Source organism: Maylandia zebra, linkage group LG5 (genome assembly GCF_041146795.1).
Source record: "Maylandia zebra isolate NMK-2024a linkage group LG5, Mzebra_GT3a, whole genome shotgun sequence".
In the NCBI taxonomy this organism is placed as follows: domain Eukaryota; kingdom Metazoa; phylum Chordata; class Actinopteri; order Cichliformes; family Cichlidae; genus Maylandia; species Maylandia zebra.
The window spans coordinates 3,309,332-3,332,013 of NC_135171.1; the positions used below are offsets into that span (position 1 = coordinate 3,309,332).

Sequence of the window (22,682 nt, forward strand, 5' to 3'; positions counted from 1 at the left end):
GTCCAGCCACTGGTAGGATGTCAGCCACTTCCTCTGTCTGTCGGTGGTACATACTGTGCAGGGGCCTGTCCTTCCATGATGGTTCCTCCTCTTTCTTGGGTTTCTGCTGCCTAAGATATTCACTGAGCACACAGTCAGTTGTGGCTGTCTTTTTGATGTACTCAAGGATTTTTGTTGTCTCATCGTGGACTGTGGTACTGACACTCACCAGTCCCTGGCCTCCTTCCTTCCACTTAGCATACAGCCTCAGGGTGCTGGACTTGGAGTGAAACCCTCCAAGCATGGTCAGGAGCATCCTGGTCTTGATGTCAGGATCTTGTTCTTACCATTCAGCTGACTCTTCAAGACTTGCCTGACCTTCTGCAGGTACTTGGTGTTTGCATCTTTCCTAACGGGCTCCTCGTTGTTCCCATTTGCCTGTGGGATTCCCAGGTACCAGGTTCTCCAATCCGAACAACATTCCGATGTCATTGCTGTATATCCTGGTGGTGTGGATCAGTGAATCGGCATACAGCTTGATGTCATCCATGTAGAGGAGGTGGCTAACAACTGCTCAACTCCGTAGTCAGTATCCGTAGCCAGTCTTGTCAATGATTTCACTGAGGGGGTTCAGGCCTATGCAGAACAGCAGTGAGGACAGAGCATCTCCTTGGTAGATCCCGCACTTGATGCTGACTTGTGCTATGGACTTAAAGTTGACCTCTAGTGTTGTACGCCACATCCCCATTGAGTTCCTGATGAAGGATCTTGGGGTCCTGTTGATCTTGTATAGGTCTAGGCATTCCAGGATACAGTTGTGGGGCATTAAGTCATAGGCCATCTTGTAATCAATCCAGGTAGTGCACACGTTAGTCAGCCTCATCTTGCAGTCTGGTGTGACTGGTCTGTCTCCCAGTAGCTGGTGTTTTGCGCCTCTGGTATTCTTGCCAATCCCTTTCTGTGCCCCGCTCATGTATTGAGCCATAGACCTGTTCATCTTAGCCACTATGATGACTGTCAGGTGGTACTGAGGCAGGTTATTGGCCGGATGGGACCGGTCCCTTCTGGGGATCAGGATTGCCTGGCCTTCAGTTAGCCATTCTGGGTGTCTCTCATCGACAAGCAGCTGGTTCATTTGTGCTGCCAGACGCTTGTGGAGTGCAGTCAGCTTCTTCATCCATTAGGTGTGAACCATGTCGGGGCCTGGTGCTGTCCAACTCTTCATACTGGAGACCCTTTCTTGGATGTCTGCCACTGTGATGGTTACTGGACCCTGTTCATGGAGGTTCCTGTGGTCTGCTTCTAGATCCACTAGCCACTGAGCATTGCTGTTATGAGTTGCATCCTTCTCATATATGTTCTTTCAGTATTTTCCAGTCTCCAGCTTTGTTGGTGCTGTTCTCATATTGTTCTCATACTGTTCCCCTGCCACTGAGAGTACACTTTGGATGGTTCTGCAGAGAACAGCTGGTTCATTCTCCTGCTTTCTATTTCTCTGGTGTACCTTGTCAAGTGGCTGGCCAAGGCTGTGAATCTTTGCTTGGCAGTTTCCAAGGCCTCCAGTATGGACAGCTTGCTGTACGTCTTAGGCACCTTCTCCATTGCACCTCTCTGCAGCTCTGATACTTGATCCCCCTGACATGTTGTCCAGGCTCCCCCTTGCCATAACATTTGTTTTGTACCTTGTCAATCTCTAGCTGTGAGAGCAGTTCCTTCTTCTGAATGTTGAAATACTGAGCTCCTAGCTGTTTCGATATCAACAGCGCCCTATTTTCTTCTCTTTCCCACTTATGCCATATTGTTCCAGTAGCCCACTTCTCATCAAGGTGTCCTGGTTTCTCAACACCTGACGTGCACCTTGTTTTGTGTGTGTGTGTGTGTGTGTGTGTGTGTGTGTGTGTGTGTGTGTGTGTGTGTGTGTGCAAAACACTGGGTCAAGGACAATGACAAATATTCAGGCTTGAATTCCAGAGTCCCTGTCAATAAAATAAAGAACAAAGTCAAAGCCAAATTATTTTAGATTAATTTCAAATTGTTTCCTAATTATTTTAGTATCAACATCAACTTCAACTGAACAACTAAAGTTCTGAACAACTTAAGAAGAGGTAAATAAGAAGAAGAGATAAAGTATTTCAAAAAATCCTGTCCTATCCGAATTGTGATCTGAATGCATTATGGTGCCAAACACATTTTGCTATTGCACGAACAGCTAGAGTGTCTATGGGTCCATCCTCTTCATGTGAATCTTTAATCTATTTATTTATTCATTTTAATTTGTTTTATTTCAGCTATTACATTGTATGATGATGTATACAGCAAGACAGGCAAGAGAAATAAACAAAAATAAAACCAACCAAAAAGGAGGAGGTGGGGATAGAATAAAGGGATAGAATACAAATAGAAATACAAAGGGGTGACAAGTCTAAGATATTAGATGTTAAGATAAGAAGGGAAGAGTGCATGATCAGTGCTTTTTACCACACTGTTCTACTTGAGGTATGGTTAAGATGTAGTTTTGCACTCTATACCCTTAATATTCTTGTAAACAATCAAGCCTGTTTCAAACCTCACAATTGCTGTGCAGCCCTACCGTATAATGTTTTAGTTTAAATTTGACAGGTATACGGCTCTTACTTGGCTGGCCAGTGTTAGGTTTATGGTCAACACTTAAGACCATCTTTAGATCAATACTTTAGATTAACATTAGTTTGTGAAAAGACGATGCCTTGAACTTTCATATTACTTGATTCCACATTAATATGGAGCTTGCAAAGAAAAGCGTCTGGACTTTGTGACTGTTTGGTCTCTCCAATGTAGAGGTCTGGGCCTCTACATTGGAGAGACCAAACAGCCACTTCACAGGCGCATGGCACAACACAGAAGAGCCACCTCCACAGGACAAGACTCAGCAGTCCATCTGCATCTTAAGGACAAAGGTCACTCTTTCGAGGATGCCAATGTTCACATTTTGGACAGAGAGGACAGATGGTTTGAAAGAGGAGTGAAAGAAGCCATCTATGTCCACTGTGAGCGACCATCTTTGAACAGAGGCGGGGGTTTACGACACCAACTCTCTGCCATCTATAATCCAGTTTTGAGATCCCTTCCCAGACGCCTTAACGCCCACTCACATCCTGGGCCATCTGACCTCAGGAATTCGCATGATAAGGTGGGGCCAGGTTTCACAATGAACTCACCCGAAACTCTGGCTGATTGTGACCCACACCCAGTTTCACACCTTGGCTCAAGCGATTAGAGGATCATCAGGGGGTCCTTTTGTCCCTCTGTGGGGGGAAACTCCCACTAGGTTTATATCTGGGACTCTCCACCATTTGACCTTAGAACTGAAGAAGCTTCTCGGATGAGAGGTGAAACGTCTTCAAGTAACTTAAAGAAGTCCAGATGCTTTTCTTTGCAAGCTCCTTTGACTACGATGACCTGGATGACTGAGAACCTTCACAGACATTAATATGCGTAAATAATTATTTTCATATGTTGAATTAAGTCTGTCTTAATGCTTCTTAGAGTTTAGCTACTATAAGGTGTGATCAGTGTTTCAGCAACCAGCTGGGGATTTTCATCCAACTCTTTAACTAACTAGACTGAAACTCAATCAATACATTTCTGCTTTGCAATTTGCCTGGCTTATTGTCACTTATCCTGATATGCAGCACTCTCTCTTCCTCCTATCCTATGTTAACTTCCTTCTTCACTCCCTACTGCCCTTATGGTGATCAAGGAAAGTGTTCCCCCTAGGCCTCCCCTTCCCAAATCCTATTACCCATTGGATCCCTCCTATACCTTTCCTCCCTCCATCCCTCCCCTGCCTTTTGACAGCACGACCTGGCCACACAGCTTCGGCATCGATGTTGATTACCTTGGTGGTGAAGATTCTGACTTCAGAAAGGTAATTGGGTATTTCTGCTGGTATACTCTCTTTCATTAGAGAAAGAAATAAAATGTGAACCAACCTTGGTGCATCACATTTGTTGAAGTCATGTGTACTTGAAGAGGACATTTTGATCAGCACTGTCACTTCAGTTGGCAGCTGGTCAGCTGTACAGTAAAGGTATAGTACTGTTAAAGAATGGGTTACTGCAATTCCTTTAAAATAAGAAGACTTTTTCAACCATAGTGTGATTGCATCATTGGGGATTCTTCAGGTGTACCAGCTGTTTCTTCCATTACAAGGCATTATCTAATGCATTCTTGAGTTTTTTGAACAGTATTAGAATCGTTCACTACCTTCAGGTTCAGTGCTGACAAAATAAAAACATCTCTGCATTCCAGCCCAAGTTTGGAGAATCGAACAATATCAGTGATGTTCAGGAGCAGGCCCAGGACAGGCAGTCCACCATGAATAAAGGTACAACAGTTTAATATCAAGATTTAAAAATGGCAATAACAATGACAACAATAACTTGGGTATGCAGAACCCAGAGATACATTCTTTAAGGCGCTTATAATAGCAAGTTAAAGATAAAAATTCAGTATTCTGTCTTTTGACGTCTGATTGCATGAATTAATCAAGTGACACTTTAAAGACTGACTCATAGTGTTATGTTTGAGAATACAAACATGTTTTTTTTGGCCTGTACTTATAAGTGTATTTATTTTTTCACATGCACAGTTGGCATTGTTCCTCCTAGAACCAAATCCCCCACTGATGAATCACAGAGGAACTTTACTGAAGTTCATCGCCGTAACAGCAGAGTGCTTAATGGAGTCTCCAGGGTATGTCAACCCACTCTGGTTAGGAGAGAAAAAATATAAGCCTTAATAAACAACAAACAATAATAAACAATGAACAGGTCAGTGGAACTGAGAAACATGTGAAATGGGTCATATTCACAACATTAGACATGAATGCACATAAGAGGTTGTAATGTGGGTTGTACTCAGTGGTTGAGAGGAGCAGTGGAAACACTTAGCAGGACAGTCAGAAAAACTCATGACCACACTGGCACTGGGAATTCCACAGTGCTTGTATTTTAATGCACACTCAACCTTACAAAGACCCATTGAACAGCTACTAATTATCATACATGAAGCACAGTGTTCCTACAACCCGTTGCAAAAAGTTAAAGAGGTCCGAGTCCATAAACTCACTTGCAAGCAAGTGGATCTCATACTCCAAAGTGGGCAGTGGTGCATACTTATGACATCTCTAACCCTTACATTGTCTTAAAGAGACACCACACCACTGCAACTGTTACAAGGTTGATATTCATTTTAGCGCTGTCAGCGTTAATCTCGTTAAAATGACGTTAATGCCATAACCGCCATAACCACAAATCTCCACCGCGTTAATGCGGTTATGGCGTTAACGTCATTTTAACGAGATTATCACTGACAGCATTAATTTATTTATAATCCATTTTATTATATTTTTATATGAGAGAAATTATCTCTAAAAATAAGCCTGTTCTCTGTCATAGGAGCGCCCAAAAAGTGCTGCTTTTCCCACAGAAATTAAGATGAAGATGAGTGTGGAGGAACAAAATGAGCGACTTCGTCGCAACCAGTGCAGTTCTATGAGGGACAAAAGGAGAAGCCTAAACCTGTCAGGAGGCCAGTCTCCAGCCAATTACAAAGTGGTATGAGCAAGCTAATGGTGATCCTTGTCATGTATTTAATTGTAGTATTGTCACAGTGAGCTGGTAAAGTAAAAAATGAATCATGTATGTGTTTATTTTTCAGATGATAGTCATAGCTGCAGTACATGTGTGAAAGAACTTTCACACATGTACTGCAGCTTGAAATTTTTCTCAATATCACACATTTCCCAGATTTCCCAAATTGTTGCTGTCATACCTGCCTACCCCAGTACAAAGCTTTGTAATTTCCATGTGAGCCCATCTGAGAAAGTTGTGGTCTAGCAAATTCACTTGGGTACAATAGCTAGACATAACCCATGTAAACACCAAGTAGTTACAACTTATCTGAAATGGACCTTCTCCTGTTGTGTGAATGTGATTCTCCAACACCGTCAGTTCATGTGTAAAAATGACAGAATGATAGAGATCACTTTACACTGATCACACTGGGGTGGCTGTAGCTCAGAAGGTAGAGAAGGTCATCTGCTAATTGGAAGGTTGGTTGGTCGATTCCTGCCTGCTCCAGTCTGTATGCTAAATTTTCCAAGATACTAACCCCAAGTTGCTCTCCAGTGCGTCCATTGGAGTATGAATGTGTGTGAATGCTAGATAGAAAGCACTTGCATAGAAAAAGTGCTTGTGGGAACGAGGCAAATTCTGTAAAGTGCTTTGAGCACTTAGATATGGTAGGAAAGTAAAAACCAGTCCATGTACCATGCGTATTGTCCACCTGTTTGCATTTCTGGTACTTCCAGGTGGGTAAGATAATCCACTGAAAAACATTGCCAATATTTACAAATATAAAACCAGTGATTGAGATAGGCCAAAGTTAGGTATACTAGGGTATACGCATTTTAGCTAGCTGATGATTTGATTGTATCTGCCTGTGTGTCCTATCTAGTTTGTGTTTGTATTCACAGGTCCGTAGGCGGCTGACAGCTCATGAGATTGACATCAAAGACTTAGAGAAGGCAGTTCGAGGACAGGGGCAAGAGTCACCAGAGGAAGAAATTGCTCGTCTGAGACGTTTACAGATTGAACCAGAGCATTACAACATCAGCAAAGAGGTGAAATAAGTTGAATCATTTATTAACTTTGTGGCTATTTTAAGGCAGGTATGTTCACAATAGAATCATAATAGCTTACCTTTGTGTCCAAAATCATAAAAGACAAAGATAAAAGAGATTTTTTTCTTTCTTGTTATAAAAGATGGCTCCTGACAAGGTTCTGATCCCTGAACGCTACCTGGATGTGGAGAATAACACTCTCTTGAGCCCAGAGGAGCAGAAGGAGAAGCAGAAGAAGCTAGAACGAATCAAGACCCTTATTGCCAAATCAAAGTACAGTTTTAACTTCCTTTAAATTTCTAGCAAAAGTCTGTTTATTTAAAGCTGTACACATTTTAAATTTGTAACATCTTTTACCTCTTCATTTATAATAAAAGGAGATGATTATGGGCAGAAATCTGTGCCATCAGAAACTGAATTTGAATAAGTTCAATTTGAATTTGAATTGCTCAGATTGAATCTGAATTGTAACTTGAATAAATGCTTTTGAAAACTGAATTTGAATTAGTCTAAATTGAAATTGAATTTATATTTTGAAAATGAATTGATTTGCTTTGAAACTGAATTTTATCCTTTAAAAATTCAGCTCTCGAATAATTTCAGTTTCACTTCTCACCATTCAGTTTCAGTTCTACAATTCAATTTCAGTTCCAAAATTCAGTTTTTTGGAACTTACATCCGGTTCCGGTTCAAGCGCAGATTAATAGAACTACGTTTTACTAGCGGACCGAAAGTGTTACTGACGGGAATCTACAGCATGTTGAGCTGAATTAAGACTTCAGAAGTCATTCGTCATGTCGAATGACCAGCGGATAAACTCTCAGGTTGGTAATAAATGTATTACATGTATAAGAACAAGCGTCATGTTAACAAATGATAGCCGTAAGGTAACTTTTGTGCTTATTGTAGCTGTTAGCTAAAAACGTTAATTTAGCGTAGTTTTCCCTGAATTCAGCTTTGACAAACAAATATGATCGACTGTTTCTAGTAGAATTCCAAAGTTGTCATCTTGTACCCTCTCAGAGTACCCCCTCTGTATGCTTGCAGAGACCCCTACAGTAGGGAAACATGCAAAACAGTGTCCAAACCTTTGTATTTTAGCTTTATTTATGTCTTGCACAGCATCCCAACTCTGTAGCTAACTTGATAACTTTAGCTAAAGTGAATAGTTAGTCTAATTCATTAGTGCAGCATTACTGGATCACCTCTGTTTGAAGTGATATACAACTATCACTGTGTTTAACTACCATAATAATTCTTAGGGTACTGAATGCATGCTTAATTTGATTTTTTTTTTTTTTTTTTTTTTTTAAAGCATACTGCTCCATTAATATGTTTGACAGGCTGAAGTTGTCGGGTCACCTCCTAAATCGACCATCTTTTACAGGTGTTTTGTGCCAGAAATGGAGTGTCCACTGAAGACTGAAGATACTGAATCTCTACGCCTTGCCATTGATCCGTATTGTGCCTTCATCTAGACAAGAGACATTAACTTAACCACTCTCATATGCTCTGTACCTACATCACCTTCCCTGACAGTTGTAGCTTGGCTCATCTGAGGGTGAAATTATAAGAATGTGTTATTTTGCAAAGTGCTCTCTCGGGTTCCTAAATAAAATATGGCATTGAGGTCATTTCTTTTGAATTAATCCCTTCTTCTGAAATATAAGAATGTCTCCTGGTTTTAATGGCACTTTGGATTTCTTTAATTTCTGTTCCACTTCCAAACCCAAATAGATCCTGACAAGCTGACACAGTAACATGGAAGAGGGAAAGACGTTGGAAAGGACTACTACAAATAAACCCAATGCCTAACAATGAAAAATGTAAAATAAGAACAATAATAATAATAAAGATAAAAGATGAAGTAACAAGTTTTTTGTTTATTCCAAATGATCATCCAGATGTCTGTGACATGTGATGACAAACACCATAATGGAAGGCCTTAGTCATCACATGCTTAAACTCATCATATATTTTTGCATATGCTGAACAGGCAGTCAGACATGCTGTAACTGTGTGGTAGAAAACAGCATGAACACCATACGGCAGGTGTCTCAAACTCCAGTCCTCGAGGGCATGGAAAAGTTGCATGACACCGGCCCTCGAGGACTGGAGTTTGAGACCCCTGTCATACGGAATATGACAGGTGTGGTTGAACTGCATGAAGACTCTGAAGTTTCTCTTCTCTTCTGGCAGGACAAGAATGTGGCCTTGTCCTGAGATCCACTGTAAGGATGTACTTAGAGTAGAACTGGACTGTCACCGGCCTCAGGCTCTTCACCCTTTTTAAAAGACAAAGCAGTCATTTAGATAAAATATTAGATATTGTTTACCTGTAAATGCACAAAGAGAATTTAGAAATGTAATTATTGTCAAGAGTGAACAAGCACTGATAGTGTAATCTACAGCTGTGGCCAAACGTTTAGAGAATGAGAAGTGTTGTTTGCTTATTTACAAAGTTTGCCGTTTCAGTGATAGTTGTATATCATATTATATCACTTCAAACAGAGATGATCCAGTAATGCTGCACTAATGAATTAGACTAACTATTCACTTTAGCTAAAGTTATTAAGTTAGCTAAAGAGTTGGGATGCTGTGTAAGACATAAATAAAGCTAAAATACAAAGGTTTGGGCACCGTTTTGCATGTTTCCCTAACTGTAGGGGTCTCTGCAAGCATACAGAGGGGGTACTCTGAGAGGGTACAAGATGACAACTTTGGAATTCTACTAGAAACAGTCGATCATATTTGTTTGTCAAAGCTGAATTCAGGGCAAACTACGCTAAATTAGCGTTTTTAGCTAGCAGCTACAATAAGCACAAAAGTTACCTTATGGCTATCATTTGTTAACATAACGCTTGTTCTTATACATGTAATACATTTATTACCAACCTGAGAGTTTATCCGCTGGTCATTCGACATGACGAATGACTTCTGAAGTCTTAATTCAGCTCAACATGCTGTAGATTCCCGTCAGTAACACTTTCGGTCCGCTAGTAAAACGTAGTTCTATTAATCTGCGCTTGAACCGGAACCGGATGTAAGTTCCAAAAAACTGAATGTTGGAACTGAAATTGAATTGTAGAACTGAAACTGAATGGTGAGAAGTGAAACTGAAATTATTCGAGAGCTGAATTTTTAAAGGATAAAATGCAGTTTCAAAGCAAATCAATTCATTTTCAAAATATAAATTCAATTTCAATTTAGTGATCATCATTTTCAAACCATAAATTCAATTTCAAATTAGACTAATTCAAATTCAGTTTTCAAAAGCATTTATTCAAGTTACAATTCAGATTCAATCTGAGCAATTCAAATTCAACTTATTCAAATTCAGTTTCTGATGGCACAGATTTCTGCCCATAGATGATATTCAAAAGAGAACTGTGGTTAGAAAAACAATTTGTTGTCACGAGTCGCTGAGTGGCAGGCAGGATATCGGACCCAAAAGCAGACTTCACAGAGGCAAAAATGCAAACTCAAAAAGCAGTTTTATTGCTGACTCAAGGGAAAAAGCGTACAATACTACACTGGGATAATATAAACAAAAGTCACGGAGAATCATAGAGTGAAACGCACACAGCATGAGGGAGACGTGGACACAATATAGAGAAAGATAACAAGTGACGTGGGAGCACACGGGGAACACAGCTGAGACAAATAATCATAACGAGACAGGCAGGAGCAAACACAACATGACGTACACTGACGGGAGACTATCAAAGTAAAACAGGAAGTACACAGAGGGGGAGAGAGAACACAGAGGAGCATGGGGGAGAGCACAGACTGGGCTGGGGAAACATGATGAAATAAAACACAACCAGTGTTGGGGAGTCACAGATTACATGTACCGGCATTATGTATTTAAAATACAAAATATGGGTAACTGTATTCCGTTACAGTTACCATTTAAAAAGGTGGTATTTAGAATACAGTTACGTTGTTGAAATAAATGTATTACACAGCGATCTTTTACTGTTTCATATGTTAGGCTATGCTCTCTCTATTTTTGGTAATTCCACGCCGGTGGAAACCCAATCAAAACACACATCAAGAGGCTCTAAAGCCTGTGTCTCAATCCCACGGCCTATGACAGCTCTACTTGCAGTCCGCATAATGACATAAAGAAATATTTTAAAAAATTATTGTTCAAAAAATTATTTAATTTGAAGGCAATAGGCAGAGTGTGACAGGCATAGCCCTAAAGAATGTAGCCTCATGGGCAGTGTAGCCCAGCTGTAAGTAAGCTATTAAGACTCGACTGTACGCTGTGTTCGTGTTTTCCTCCGAAACAATAAGCTCCGTTGAAGCAGCCTTTCTACGCCTCTCTCTGTCTCTCGCTAGCAAAGTGACCCAGAGAACAAAGTAAAGCTAGTTTTTGGCTAAGAGCCTGACACAAACCCGATGTATTAGCCAGAGGTCCCTTTACTATGGTTGGGAGCCGCAGACCTGTTTTATATACGCGTGTAACAGAATGTAACGTAACAGAATACCTTACAAAATACATTTTGGGGCATGCAATCTGTAATCTGTAGTGGAATACATTTTAAAAGTAACCTTCCCAACACTGAACACAAGGAGGGGAAACAAGGGTCAAGCACTCACACAATTAAATAAACACCGATGCACAGAGGGAGACACAAAGTACAAAGGTTAACACAGAATAAACTCAGGATACCACAAAGAATCATAAACCATAATACAACAGGTCATAAAAACATAAAATGCTGGGTCAAAAGGACCCAGAACCATGATATTTGTAAGAATAAGGAATACTTTATATACCCCAAAATTTGAAGAATTACTATGTCCCAGGTCTAAAAACATATAAAGCAATGTACCTAAAATAAATACAATATCCATTAAGGAACCCAAACTGACAATACAAAAGCTGAAAAGGGAAACCTTTCAGTTTTAACAGTGTGACTCTTTTACATTGACTCAATTTATCAGACTAGGATTTACTGTATACAATGAAATGAAACTGACACATAACTAAGCATACTTGTCAGTACAAACTGTGAGGGGTGGCAAAATGACAGACTTTCACAAAAAAGAAAACACTCCAGTGAAATTTAAAGTAGTGAAGCAACTTCTTTACTCGAGTAAAAGTGAGAAAGTACAGGCTCTGAAATGTACTCAAAGTAAGAAAGTAAAAAGTAGCTCCTTAATGAACAATTCTGTCAGCTATTTTTGTGCAAACTTAAACTAAACCTTGTGCTAAAATAATAATAATAATAATAATAATAATAATAATAATAATAATAAACAAAGCACCAGAACATCAGAAAATAATCCATAATGCAAAAATAGACCAAAATATAAAAAACTCAAAATGCTGGGTCAACACTGACCCAGATCCGTGACATCGTTACCTTTATATAACCTTTCTTAGCCTCTCTTCGTCCTCCACTGTCCTATCCATCTTTCTCCATCTTTGTGTGTAGTTAGCTCTTTTTCTGCATTCTCCCTTAGAAGTTTAGCTAGCAGATCAAACGTGCAACAAACTGCACACAAACAGTTTGTGTGTTTCCTCATATTTGTTGAGCAAATAGAAATGTCCTCCTCCTCAGTAGCATTAACAAGATTCTGAAGTACGGTCCACTCCAGAGTATAAAAGCTATAATATGGCTGTGGTTATCAATGATTTTTCCTCTAAGAAGTTCCTGAAGTCATTACTAGTTAACGTTTAAGGGATGGTTGGCTCAACAGTGCTCTGACTTTTTGTCAGCCTGGCTACAGTGCTGAAGAGAAACCTGGGGTTGTTCTTATTTTCTTCAATCAGTGATGAATAGTAAGATGTTCTAGCTTTATGGAGGGCTTTCTTAAAAAGCAGCAAACTATTTCGCCAGGCTAAATGATGACCCTTTTAAATTAGTAACACCCCATTTCCTGTCCAGTTCATGAATTATCTGCTTTAAGGAATGCATTTGTGAGTTCTCTTTCATAGCATTCGTTTCGTGTCTCACTATGGGAACGCTTCCTGCGTGACCTCATCAGAAGCTCAAATACCATTACGCCAGCCCTTACAGGCTGGCTAGGTGACGCCCATGTCAGGAGGGGCCAGTGCCTCCCTATATAATAGGCTGACATAGCGTCAGATGTCATTGAAAAACCTCTTCTCGCTTCTCACAGAAGCCTGTAGACAACTGTGCTATTGGGTGCTAAAGCTAAACTGTCCACAGATTCGAGTGAACAACTTGGTCGCCGGGCGCTTTGTTCCCAGCTTTTCAGTTGTCCACTAGCATACAAGCAGTAGCAATACTGTTCTGTGGCTAGTGCGGGTGCCAAGTAGCAATACTTTCACCCAGCGAAGTAGCAACACTTTGCTAATAAAGGTACCCCTAGCTTCACCATCAGGTAGCAATACCCTTCGACGCTAGCAGTTTTACACATTAGGTAGCAATACCTGTAGAAAAGTAGCAACACTTTTCACCCCATGTTAGCGAGGAATAGCAATATTCTCCGCACTCAGTGTCAGTCTCACTAACGTGCGCGACCCTCTAGCTAACCATGGCTACGACGGCAAGAAGATTTCTGCCTGGGATACACACCCCGTGTCTGCGGCATGCCTGGGCTTATCTCACGCTCAGGCTGCCTTGACACCTGCACACGACTGTATCCACTGTGCGGCTTTCCCACGCAAACTACTCCGCTGCAAGCTAGCTCGCCAGGCTAACCTGTCGGGCGGCGACCCTTTGCTGTGTGAGGCTGCTGCGGCGCAAGGAGAAACTGAGATGCCCGATGATTTGGCCGCAACGCCAGGGCCAAGCTGGGCAGAGGCAGACCCTCAGCCCATCGCGACCGTTTTTCCGCGATGCTGGAGTCACCTGGGGAGGAGATGCTAACGAGGACGGAGATGAGTCGGCTGACTCGGAGCTCCTGCTGTCTAACGACAGCGAGGAGGAAGATTCCACCTCCTTGGCTAGCATCAGCTGGGCTGCAAAGCCCTCGGCTACCGGCGAGGTTGAAAAACCGACACCGTCGTCTCCCCTGGATCTCGACATGCAGGACATGTGCAAGCGCGCAGCCGCTAGGCTCAACATCCCGTGGCCCGCCATTCAAACAGAGGTTGTAAAGTCTCGTTTTGACGGTAAGAAATTGCCGAAGGCGAAAAAGACGGGGAAGCATGTGTTGCCTGTTTTCCCTGAGCTACTCGATGAGATAGCGGTGACGTGGAAAGCAAAACCTTACAGCGAGAAACACCCCATCGTGGGGAGCTCCCTGCTGGATTGTGAGGGGATGGAGTCTATCGGCCTCCGCCGGATGCCACAAGTGGAGCCGTTGGTGGCGAGCCATCTTCACCCGAAGACGTCTCTGTCCTCATCGGCCCCATCTCTCCCTCCCAAAACAGACCGCTTCCAGTCTAGCCTTACAGATAAGTGCTACAAGGCAGCGGCTCTGTCAGTAAGAGCCCACAATGCCTCTTCTATGCTAATGGCTTACCAAGCTGAGCTAGAAGAGGACATGACAGCTAACACAGATACCACAGTGTGGGAAGAAATCTGTGTTATAACTGACCACGTCCTCCGCCTCCACAAGGTAGCCATACAGGCTACTGGGAGAGCCATGGGCCTCATGGTTCTTCAGGAGCGAGCACGCTCACCAACCTGATGACTAAGGAAAAAGAGGAACTCCTCGACACCCCTGTCGTCCCTCACGGTCTCTTCGGTGCGGCTGTTACATCCATGCAGAAGAGATGTGAGGAGAAAAAGAGAGATGATGAGGCTCTGAAACTCTGCCTGCCGAGGAGGGCCCAGCACGCCACCCCAGCAGCGCCGCGCCAGTCATTCGCGCAGGCAGCGTCTCGCCCGGTCCCCGCTTTCAGGATTCCCAAAGTGCCTAAGACGCAGGCAGCCCCCCAGGCTGCCGGGGCCCCTAAGAATCCATGGACTCGGAAGCAATCTCCCCAGGCCAGACCTCAAGCGGCCCCTCCTCCTCACCCCGCTGCCGCGATCGTGAGGAGGAAGAAGCGGCCGGCCTGACAGCCTCTCTTCTAGGCGGGAGCGAACCCAGTTTCCCCCCTTCATGGGCCACCCTCCCGCCTCCCAGCTCCGTTCCAGAGCAAGTTCAACGGGACATGTTCCACACAGAGTGCTTAACTCGGGCCGGCGTTCCTGTCACCGGACCCGCCAGAGGGAAAGAGAGCCAAAGTTCGCAGTGTTGTTTCACGAGCACTTCTCTCATGCATTCTGTATTAAAAAAGCCCCGACACGTGCATCCAGGCAGTTTGCCAAGGGCGGCGCTGTCGAGTGTTGCAAAACACATGAAAAAATCAAACATGCTGAAAAACGGAGCACCGTCTGCCATAACGCAGCCCGTGGAGACTCGCGTTTCCACGGCTGTGATGATGCAGATGAGCCCGTCACCTCGCTCGCCTGTCTCTCCACATGAAGAGCTGGGCCACCTGCACTCAGTCAGCATGGGTGCTGAGGACATTGAAAAAGGGCTACAGGCTGCAATTCAGTGTCGCTCCACCACAATTCAAAGAAATTATTTACTCTCGTGCTCCGGGCGAGTCTGCCAGTTTTCTCCTGGAGGAAATTTCCACCTTGAGAGACAAAGGAGCTATAAGAGTTGTCCCTCCCGAGGAAATGCACAGCAGATTTTATTCAAGGTATTTCCTTGTGCCAAAGAAGGGGGGGGAGGGGGATGAGAGCCATTCTGGATCTCTGTGCCCTGAACCGGCATTTGAGGACATACAAGTTCAGGATGTTGACGCACGTCTCGCTGCTACGGTTTGTACGAGCGGGCGACTGGTTCACATCAATCGACCTGAGGGATGCTTATTTCCACATCCCCATATATCCCCCACACCGAAGGTATCTGAGATTTGCTTTCCAGGGGATGGCATACGAGTTTGTAGTCCTGCCTTTTGGTCTCTCACTGAGCCCAAGGGTGTTTGTGAAATGCACCGAGGCAGCAGTGGCCCCGCTCAGGAAAAAGGGCATTCGGGTGGCCACGTACATCGACGATTGGCTGGTGGCAGCCCCAACCCGCCAGGGAGCGACTTGTCACACAAATGCTCTCATACACCATCTGGAGAGTTTGGGTTTCCAGATAAACGTGGAAAAGAGCACATTGACGCCAACTCAATGCATTACTTTCATAGGGCTCAGCCTAGACTCCCTTCGGGTGAGGGCTTTTCTGTCCCCGGAGAGAACGGCGGCCATACAGTCATCCCTTGCACTGTTTCGCAGAGGCAACACAGTGACCCTCAAACAGTGCCAGAGGCTGCTCGGTCTGATGGCTTCTTCTCTAGTGGCGATACCACTGGGACGCCTGCACATGAGAGGCTTTCAGCGCTGGGTGGGCTCGCGGGGACTGGACCCTCACCGAGACGGCCACCGTCGCGTGAGAGTCTCTGCAGACTGTTCACTCGCTCTCCACGAGTGGAAGAGGCCAGGTTTCTTGTCTCAGGGCGTTGCCATGGGGGCAGTTTCAGCCAGGAAGGTGATTTCCACAGATGCCTCTCTTTCCGGCTGGGGGGCCACCCACGAGGGCAGAACAGTGAATGGGGAATGGGGCCCTCACATGCGCTCTGCCCACAGAAACTGTCTGGAACTGCTGGCGGTTCACCTGTCACTAAAACACTTTCTCCCTTGGCTGAGAGGTCATCATGTTTTAGTGAGGTCGGACAATTCCACCGTTGTGGCCGACATCAACAGACAGGGGGGTCTGGGGTCCCCCAAGTTACACACGCTGGCACACAGACTGATAGTCTGGAGCAGTGTCCACCTGCTGTCACTGAGAGCAACTCACGTGCCGGGGATCTTGAACTTTGGAGCAGATCTTCTCTCCAGGGGCAACCCGCTGTATGGGGACTGGAAGCTTCACGCGGAGGTAGGGAAGCAGATCTGGCTGCGATTCGGTCAGGCGACCGTGGACGTTTATGCATCCAGGGAGAATGCTCAGTGTCCCCTATTTTACTCGCTGCACGATCAGAGAGCTCCACTCGGGGTGGATGCTCTAGCTCACAACAAAATTCACAATATTGGACACAGTGGGGACTATTAATGTGATAGCTTACCTGTGTGGCAGTATAGTTTAGATAGCTGCTCTAAATTGTGTTGGTACATGACAATGAAGAAATGAACAGTGGTGGAATGACTTCCTTAACTCAGGTACAGCATTTTCAGAAAAAACACGTACTGTAATGAAATGTATTTCTCAACGCTGTGTAATTCATTAGTGAAAAGTTAAATGTTATTAAGAAATTGAGGGTTTTGTATCCATTTTTTCTAATATTTTTCCGTGCGGGTATTTATAAATTTACTAAATATATATATTGAGAGATTTTAATTTTTATGAATGTTATCACATTCATGTACTTCCTGTCAGTCTGCAGAATATGGTTCCCCTTCTGGACGGCCCAGTGGAAGGTGGAGCTCCAGCCAGCTCCCAGCAGCAGTTGCAGGAGCAAGAGAAGCGTATTGAGATCTCCTGTGCTCTGGCTGCTGAGGCCTCTCGTCGTAGTCGCCTTCTCTCTGGTGAACACTCTCACCACATGGCAGCATCACATGGCACCTGAGTCCACCACACTCTTTCAAAACTAAGTCATGACATAGACAGGACCACAGTGGCACAATTGCTCTCTGTGTTTTAAAGCCCTGACTGGTAGCTGCTTTTATGTGCATGAACTTATATATATATATATATATATATATGAATAAAAGATAAGATAAGATAAAACTTTATTAATCCCTCGGGTGGGTTCGTCTGGGAAATTCGGTTTCCAAAGGCACAGCACCGACAGAAGTTACAATACATATACGCACACACACATATATAAATACAGAGACATATATAAATAAAATATACGAAGGGGATAAATAGAATAAATACGAATAAAAATAAAAATACAAGTGAATTGCACATTTAAAGTATTGAGGTCTATTGCACCGTTGACTATTAACAAAAGTATTGCACAGTGAAGTGAAGAGGCACTACAGCTTAGTTGTTCCCCCCTCCTTTGTCCTCCTTTTCCCCCTCCCTCTCCCCTCCAGAGAGGCGTTAAACAGTCTGACGGCGTGTGGGACAAAGGAGTTTTTAAGTCTGTTGGTTCTTGTCTTTGGGAGAAGCAACCTGTCACTGAACAGACTCTTCTGGTTGTTTATGGCCGTGTGCAGAGGATGCCCAGCATTGTCCATAATTGTCCAGCAGTTTTTTTAGTGTCCTTTTCTCTGCCACTGTCACCAGAGTGTCCAGCTTCATGCCAACCACAGAGCCAGCCTTCCTGATCAGTTTCTGTAGCCTGGATGAGTCATATATATATATAAATATATATATATATATATATATATATATATATATATATATATATATATATATATATATATATTTTTTAGGGGTGCAACGATACACAAAATTTACGGTTCAGTTCGATACTTTGGTGTCACGGTTCGATATTTTTTCGATACAAAAAAAAATGTTCATGCCTTTTTAATTTGTCATTTATTAAAATTATATATATATGTATTTTAACTCAAAAGTACAGTTTTTAAATGTAATGTTGCTGAAACAACAAAGTAATAAAAAAATTAATCTATCTGATCGAGGAATCACTCCTCTTTGGAAAAGAGAGTTTATTACAGAGAAATGGCTCTTTTCAAAATAAAAGCTATACTATACGCTTCTTCTGGGGTATACTCTCAGCAGCATATTAAACATATCAGGTCCCCATAAGGAGAATCGTGTGCTAACGGCTGTCTAAATGACTCTGGTAAAGTTTGTAGCATGCGTGCTTGTTGTTTTTGTCTGCTTCCACTTGTCTTTGCACTAGGATGATGTTGGAGTAAATGTGCAGTCATATTCATTGTGTTCCCACTAGTGCTGTCAGCGTTAATCTGAAATGACGTTAACGTTACAACACGGCAAATCTCCGTTAACGAGCTACCGCGGATCGCCCTGTGCGTGGGGCTGGACGGCATCAACACGTTAACGAACTAACTGCGCTAACGCACTAGTTCCCACCAATTGAGCATTGCGTGGCACATCCAACATACTGTTTTACTTTTGTCCACAACGCGCTTACCTTCAGTGTCATACTTCACATGAAAACCAAAATAGTTCCAAACGCCAGATCTGAATTAGGGTGGGGGAGGTTCAATTTGCCATATTAGAGAGCTTAACTTCTGTCTCGCTAGCTTGCTCTGCGCTCAGTGAATCTGCGTTTGACTACTCCGCCTAGGCTGCACTGTCGAGCACAGATCCACTGAGCGCTCAACACAGACAGCATCGTCAGAAGGAAAGTTGATCAAATAAATTTAAAATGTTGTATTGTTCAATACATATGCGTACCGAACCGAAAGCACTGTATCGAACGGTTCAATATCGATACGAGTATTGTTGCACCCCTAATATATATATATATATATATATATATATATATATATATATATATATATATATATATATATATTACTATCAGCTTCATCCATCCATCCATCTTCATCTGCTTTATCCGAGGCCGGGTCGCAGGGGCAGCAGCCGAGAGGCCCAGACCTCCCTCTCCCCAGCCACCTCCTCCAACTTATCCGGGGGAACACCAAGGCATTCCCAGGCCAGCCGAGAGATATAATCGCTCCAGCGTGTCCTGGGTCTGCCCCGGGGCCTCCTCCTGGTGGGACATGCCTGGAACACCTCACCCAGGAAGCGCCCAGGAGGCATCCTGCTCCTTTCGATGTGGAGCAGCTGGCTCCTTTCGATGTGGAGCAGCAGCGGCTCTACTCTGAGCCCCTCCCGGATGGCCGAACTTCTCACCCTATCTCTAAGGGAGAGGCCAGCCACCCTTCGGAGAAAGCTCATTTCTGCCGCTTGTATCCGCGATCTCGTTCTTTTGGTCACTACCCACAGCTCGTGGCCATAGGTGAGGGTAGGGACGTAGATCAACCGGTAAATTGAGAGCTTCACTTTTACACTCAGCTCCCTCTTCACCACGACGGACCGGTGCAGCGTCCGCATTACTGCAGCTGCAGCCCCAATCCGTCTGTCGATCTCCGGCTCCCTTCTCCCATCACTCGCGAACAAGACCCCGAGACACTTGAGGCAGAAACTCATCCCCGAGTGGGCACTCCACCCTTTTCCGGCTGAGAACCATGGCCTCAGATTTGGAGGTGCTGATCCTCATTCCCGCTGCTTCACACTCGGCTTCAAACCGTTCCAGTGCGAGCTGGAGGCCCTCACCCGATGAAGCCAACAGAACCACATCATCCACAAAAAGCAGAGATGAGATTCTGAGGCCACCGAAGCGAAAGCCCTCCGCCACTTGGCTGCGCCTAGAAATCCTGTCCATAAAAATTATGAACAGAACCGGAGACAAAGGGCAGCCCTGGCGGAGCCCATCACCCACCTGGAACGAGTCCGACTTATTGCCGGCAATGTGAACCAAGCTCTTGCAACGGTTGTATAGGGATTGAATGGCCCGTAGCAATGGGCCAGACACCCCATACTCCCGCAACACCTCCCACAGGACACCCCGAGGGACACAGTCAAATGCCTTCTCCAAGTCCACAAAACACATGTAGACTGGTTGGGCAAACTCCCATGCACCCTCAAGTATCCTTGAGAGGATAAAAAGCTGGTCCAGTGTTCCGCGACCAGGATGAAAACCGCATTGGGGCGACCGTGGCTCAGGGGGTTGGGAATTGCATCTGTAACCGGAAGGTCGCCGGTTCGATCCCTGGGCTCTCTGTCCTAGTCGTTGTGTCCTTGGGCAAGACACTTTACCCTACTTGCCTACTGGTGTTGGCCAGAGGGGCCGATGGCGCGATATGGCAGCCTCGCTTCTGTCAGTCTGCCCCAGGGCAGCTGTGGCTACAAACGGTAGCTTGCTTCCACCAGTGTATGAATGTGAGAGTGAATGAATAGTGGTATTGTAAAGCGCTTTGGGTGCCTTGAAAAGCGCTATATAAATCCAATCCATTATTATTATTGTTCCTCCTGTATCTGAGATTCGACTAGCGGACGAAGTCTCCTTTCCAACACCCTGGCATAGACTTTCCCAGGGAGGCTGAGGAGTGTGATCCCCCTGTAGTTGGAACACACCCTCTGGTCTCTCTTCTTAAAGATGGGGACCACCACCCTGGTCTGCCAGTCCAGGGGTACTGCCCCGGATCCCCACGCAACATTGTAGAGGCGTGTCAACCAGGACAACCCTACAACGTCCAGAGCCTTCAGGAACTCGGGGCGGACCTCATCAACACCAGGGGCTCTGCCACCAAGGAGTTGTTTAACTGCCTCAATGACCTCGCCCCCGGAAATTGGCGACTCATCCCCAGACTTTGCTTCCTCCTTGGAAGACGTCTCAGTGGGATTAAGGAGGTCCTCGAAGTATTCCTTCCACCGCCTGACAATTTTCTCAGTCGACGTCAGCAGCGCTCCGGCAGCACTATACACAGTGCAGGTAGAGCACCGCTTTCCCCTCCTGAGATGCCTGACGGTTTGCCAGAATCTCTTCGAGGCAGTCCAAAAGTCTTTTTCCATGGCCTCTCCGAACTCCTCCCACACCCAAGTTTTTGCTTCAGCCACTGCCCAAGCCACATTCCGCTTGGCCTGTTGGCTGCCTCTGGAGTCCCACAGGCTAACCAAGCCCGATAGGACTCCTTCTTCAGCCTGGTGGCTCCCTTGACCTCCGGTGTCCACCATTTGGTTCGGGGATTACCACCACGGCAGGCACCAACCTCCTTGCGGCCGCAGCGCAATGTAGCAGCTTCGGCAATGGAGACGCTGAACATGGTCCATTCGGACTCAGTGTCCCCAGTCTCCCTCGGAATGCTGTTGAAGCTCTACCGGAGGTGTGCGTTGAAGCTCTCGCGGACTGGGGCCTCTGCTAGACCTTCCCAGCACACCCTCACTACGCGTTTAGGTGCACCGGGTCTGTCCAGCGTCCTCCCCCGCCACCTTATCCAACTCACCACCAGGTGGTGATCAGTTGACAGCCAGCCCCTCTCTTTACCCGAGTGTCCAGAACATATGGTCGCAGGTCTGGTGATACGATTACAAAATCGATCATCGACCTACGGCCTAGAGCGTCCTGGTGCCACGTGCACTTATGGACAACCTTATGTTCGAACAAGGTGTTCGTTATGGCCAAACTGTGATTTGCACAGAAGTCCAATAAAACACCATTAGGGTTCTGATCAGGGAGGCCGTTCCTCCCAATGACGCCCCTCCAGGTCTCGCTGTTGTTACCCATGTGAGCACTGAAGTCTCCCTGCAGGACAACAGAGTCTCCACGTGGAGCACCTTCCAGCACCGATGACAAGCGCAGATGACAGTCGAGACCCGTTCCCCGACCCTAAGGCGCAGGGAACAAACCCTCTCATCCACCTGGAAAAACCCCAACGTACCGGCAGCCAGCTGAGGGAATATTAGAATACCCACCCCAGCCCGCCGCCTCTCACCAGGGGCAACTCCAGACTGAGACAGTGTCCAGCCCCTCTCTAGGAGACTGGTTGCAGCGCCCAAGCCATGCGTAGAGGTGAGCCCGACTATATCTAGCCGGTACCTCTCAACCTCACGCACTAACTCAGGCTCCTTGCCCACCAGAGAGGTGACATTCCATGTCCCTATTGCCAGTCTTGGCAGCCGGAGATCAGTCCGCCAGGGCCTCTGCTCCTGGCCGCCACCCGGCACACAATGCACACTATGGCGTCTCCTGCGGGTGGTGGGCCTGCGGGAGGATCTAAAATTTTAACCTTCTCATCTTTACTTTGCAAAAATACAGAAGAAATGTGTCCTTGAGCGTATTCAACTGTACTTGTGTTACTTTGCAGTGTCTCAAATCACATGAAGCCCAGTCTGGAGCTTCTTTGATGCTCCATGTCTGAGTGGAAAGAAATCACTGCTCTGTTTTGTTTTACATTTTCACCTTCTGCCCGTCTCTTCTCACTGCAGCTCAGTGTGCCTCCAGTTCTCCAGTCTCCCCAACAAACATAGTTTCTCCCCCTTCCTCGGCTGACTTTCCCATCTCAACCCACACCATGAAGGTGTGATTCTCACAAGGTGAGTCTCTATTAGCAGCATAACCTTTCCA

The 22,682-nt window shown here is 45.0% G+C and overlaps 1 protein-coding gene across 1 annotated transcript in view; it reads left to right on the forward strand.

Annotated features, from left to right (window-relative positions):
* The window catches only part of plekha6 (pleckstrin homology domain containing, family A member 6), a 73,833-nt gene that overhangs the window by 47,156 nt on the left and 3,995 nt on the right, over window positions 1-22,682 (forward strand). Inside the window, exons 15-22 of the mRNA XM_076884422.1 lie at window positions 3,719-3,886; window positions 4,270-4,345; window positions 4,610-4,713; window positions 5,418-5,576; window positions 6,497-6,643; window positions 6,786-6,916; window positions 16,988-17,136; window positions 22,544-22,651. Of these exons, the coding sequence (XP_076740537.1) occupies window positions 3,719-3,886; window positions 4,270-4,345; window positions 4,610-4,713; window positions 5,418-5,576; window positions 6,497-6,643; window positions 6,786-6,916; window positions 16,988-17,136; window positions 22,544-22,641 (1,032 nt within the window). The 3' untranslated portion in view covers window positions 22,642-22,651. The remainder of the gene's footprint in view (window positions 1-3,718; window positions 3,887-4,269; window positions 4,346-4,609; window positions 4,714-5,417; window positions 5,577-6,496; window positions 6,644-6,785; window positions 6,917-16,987; window positions 17,137-22,543; window positions 22,652-22,682) is intronic.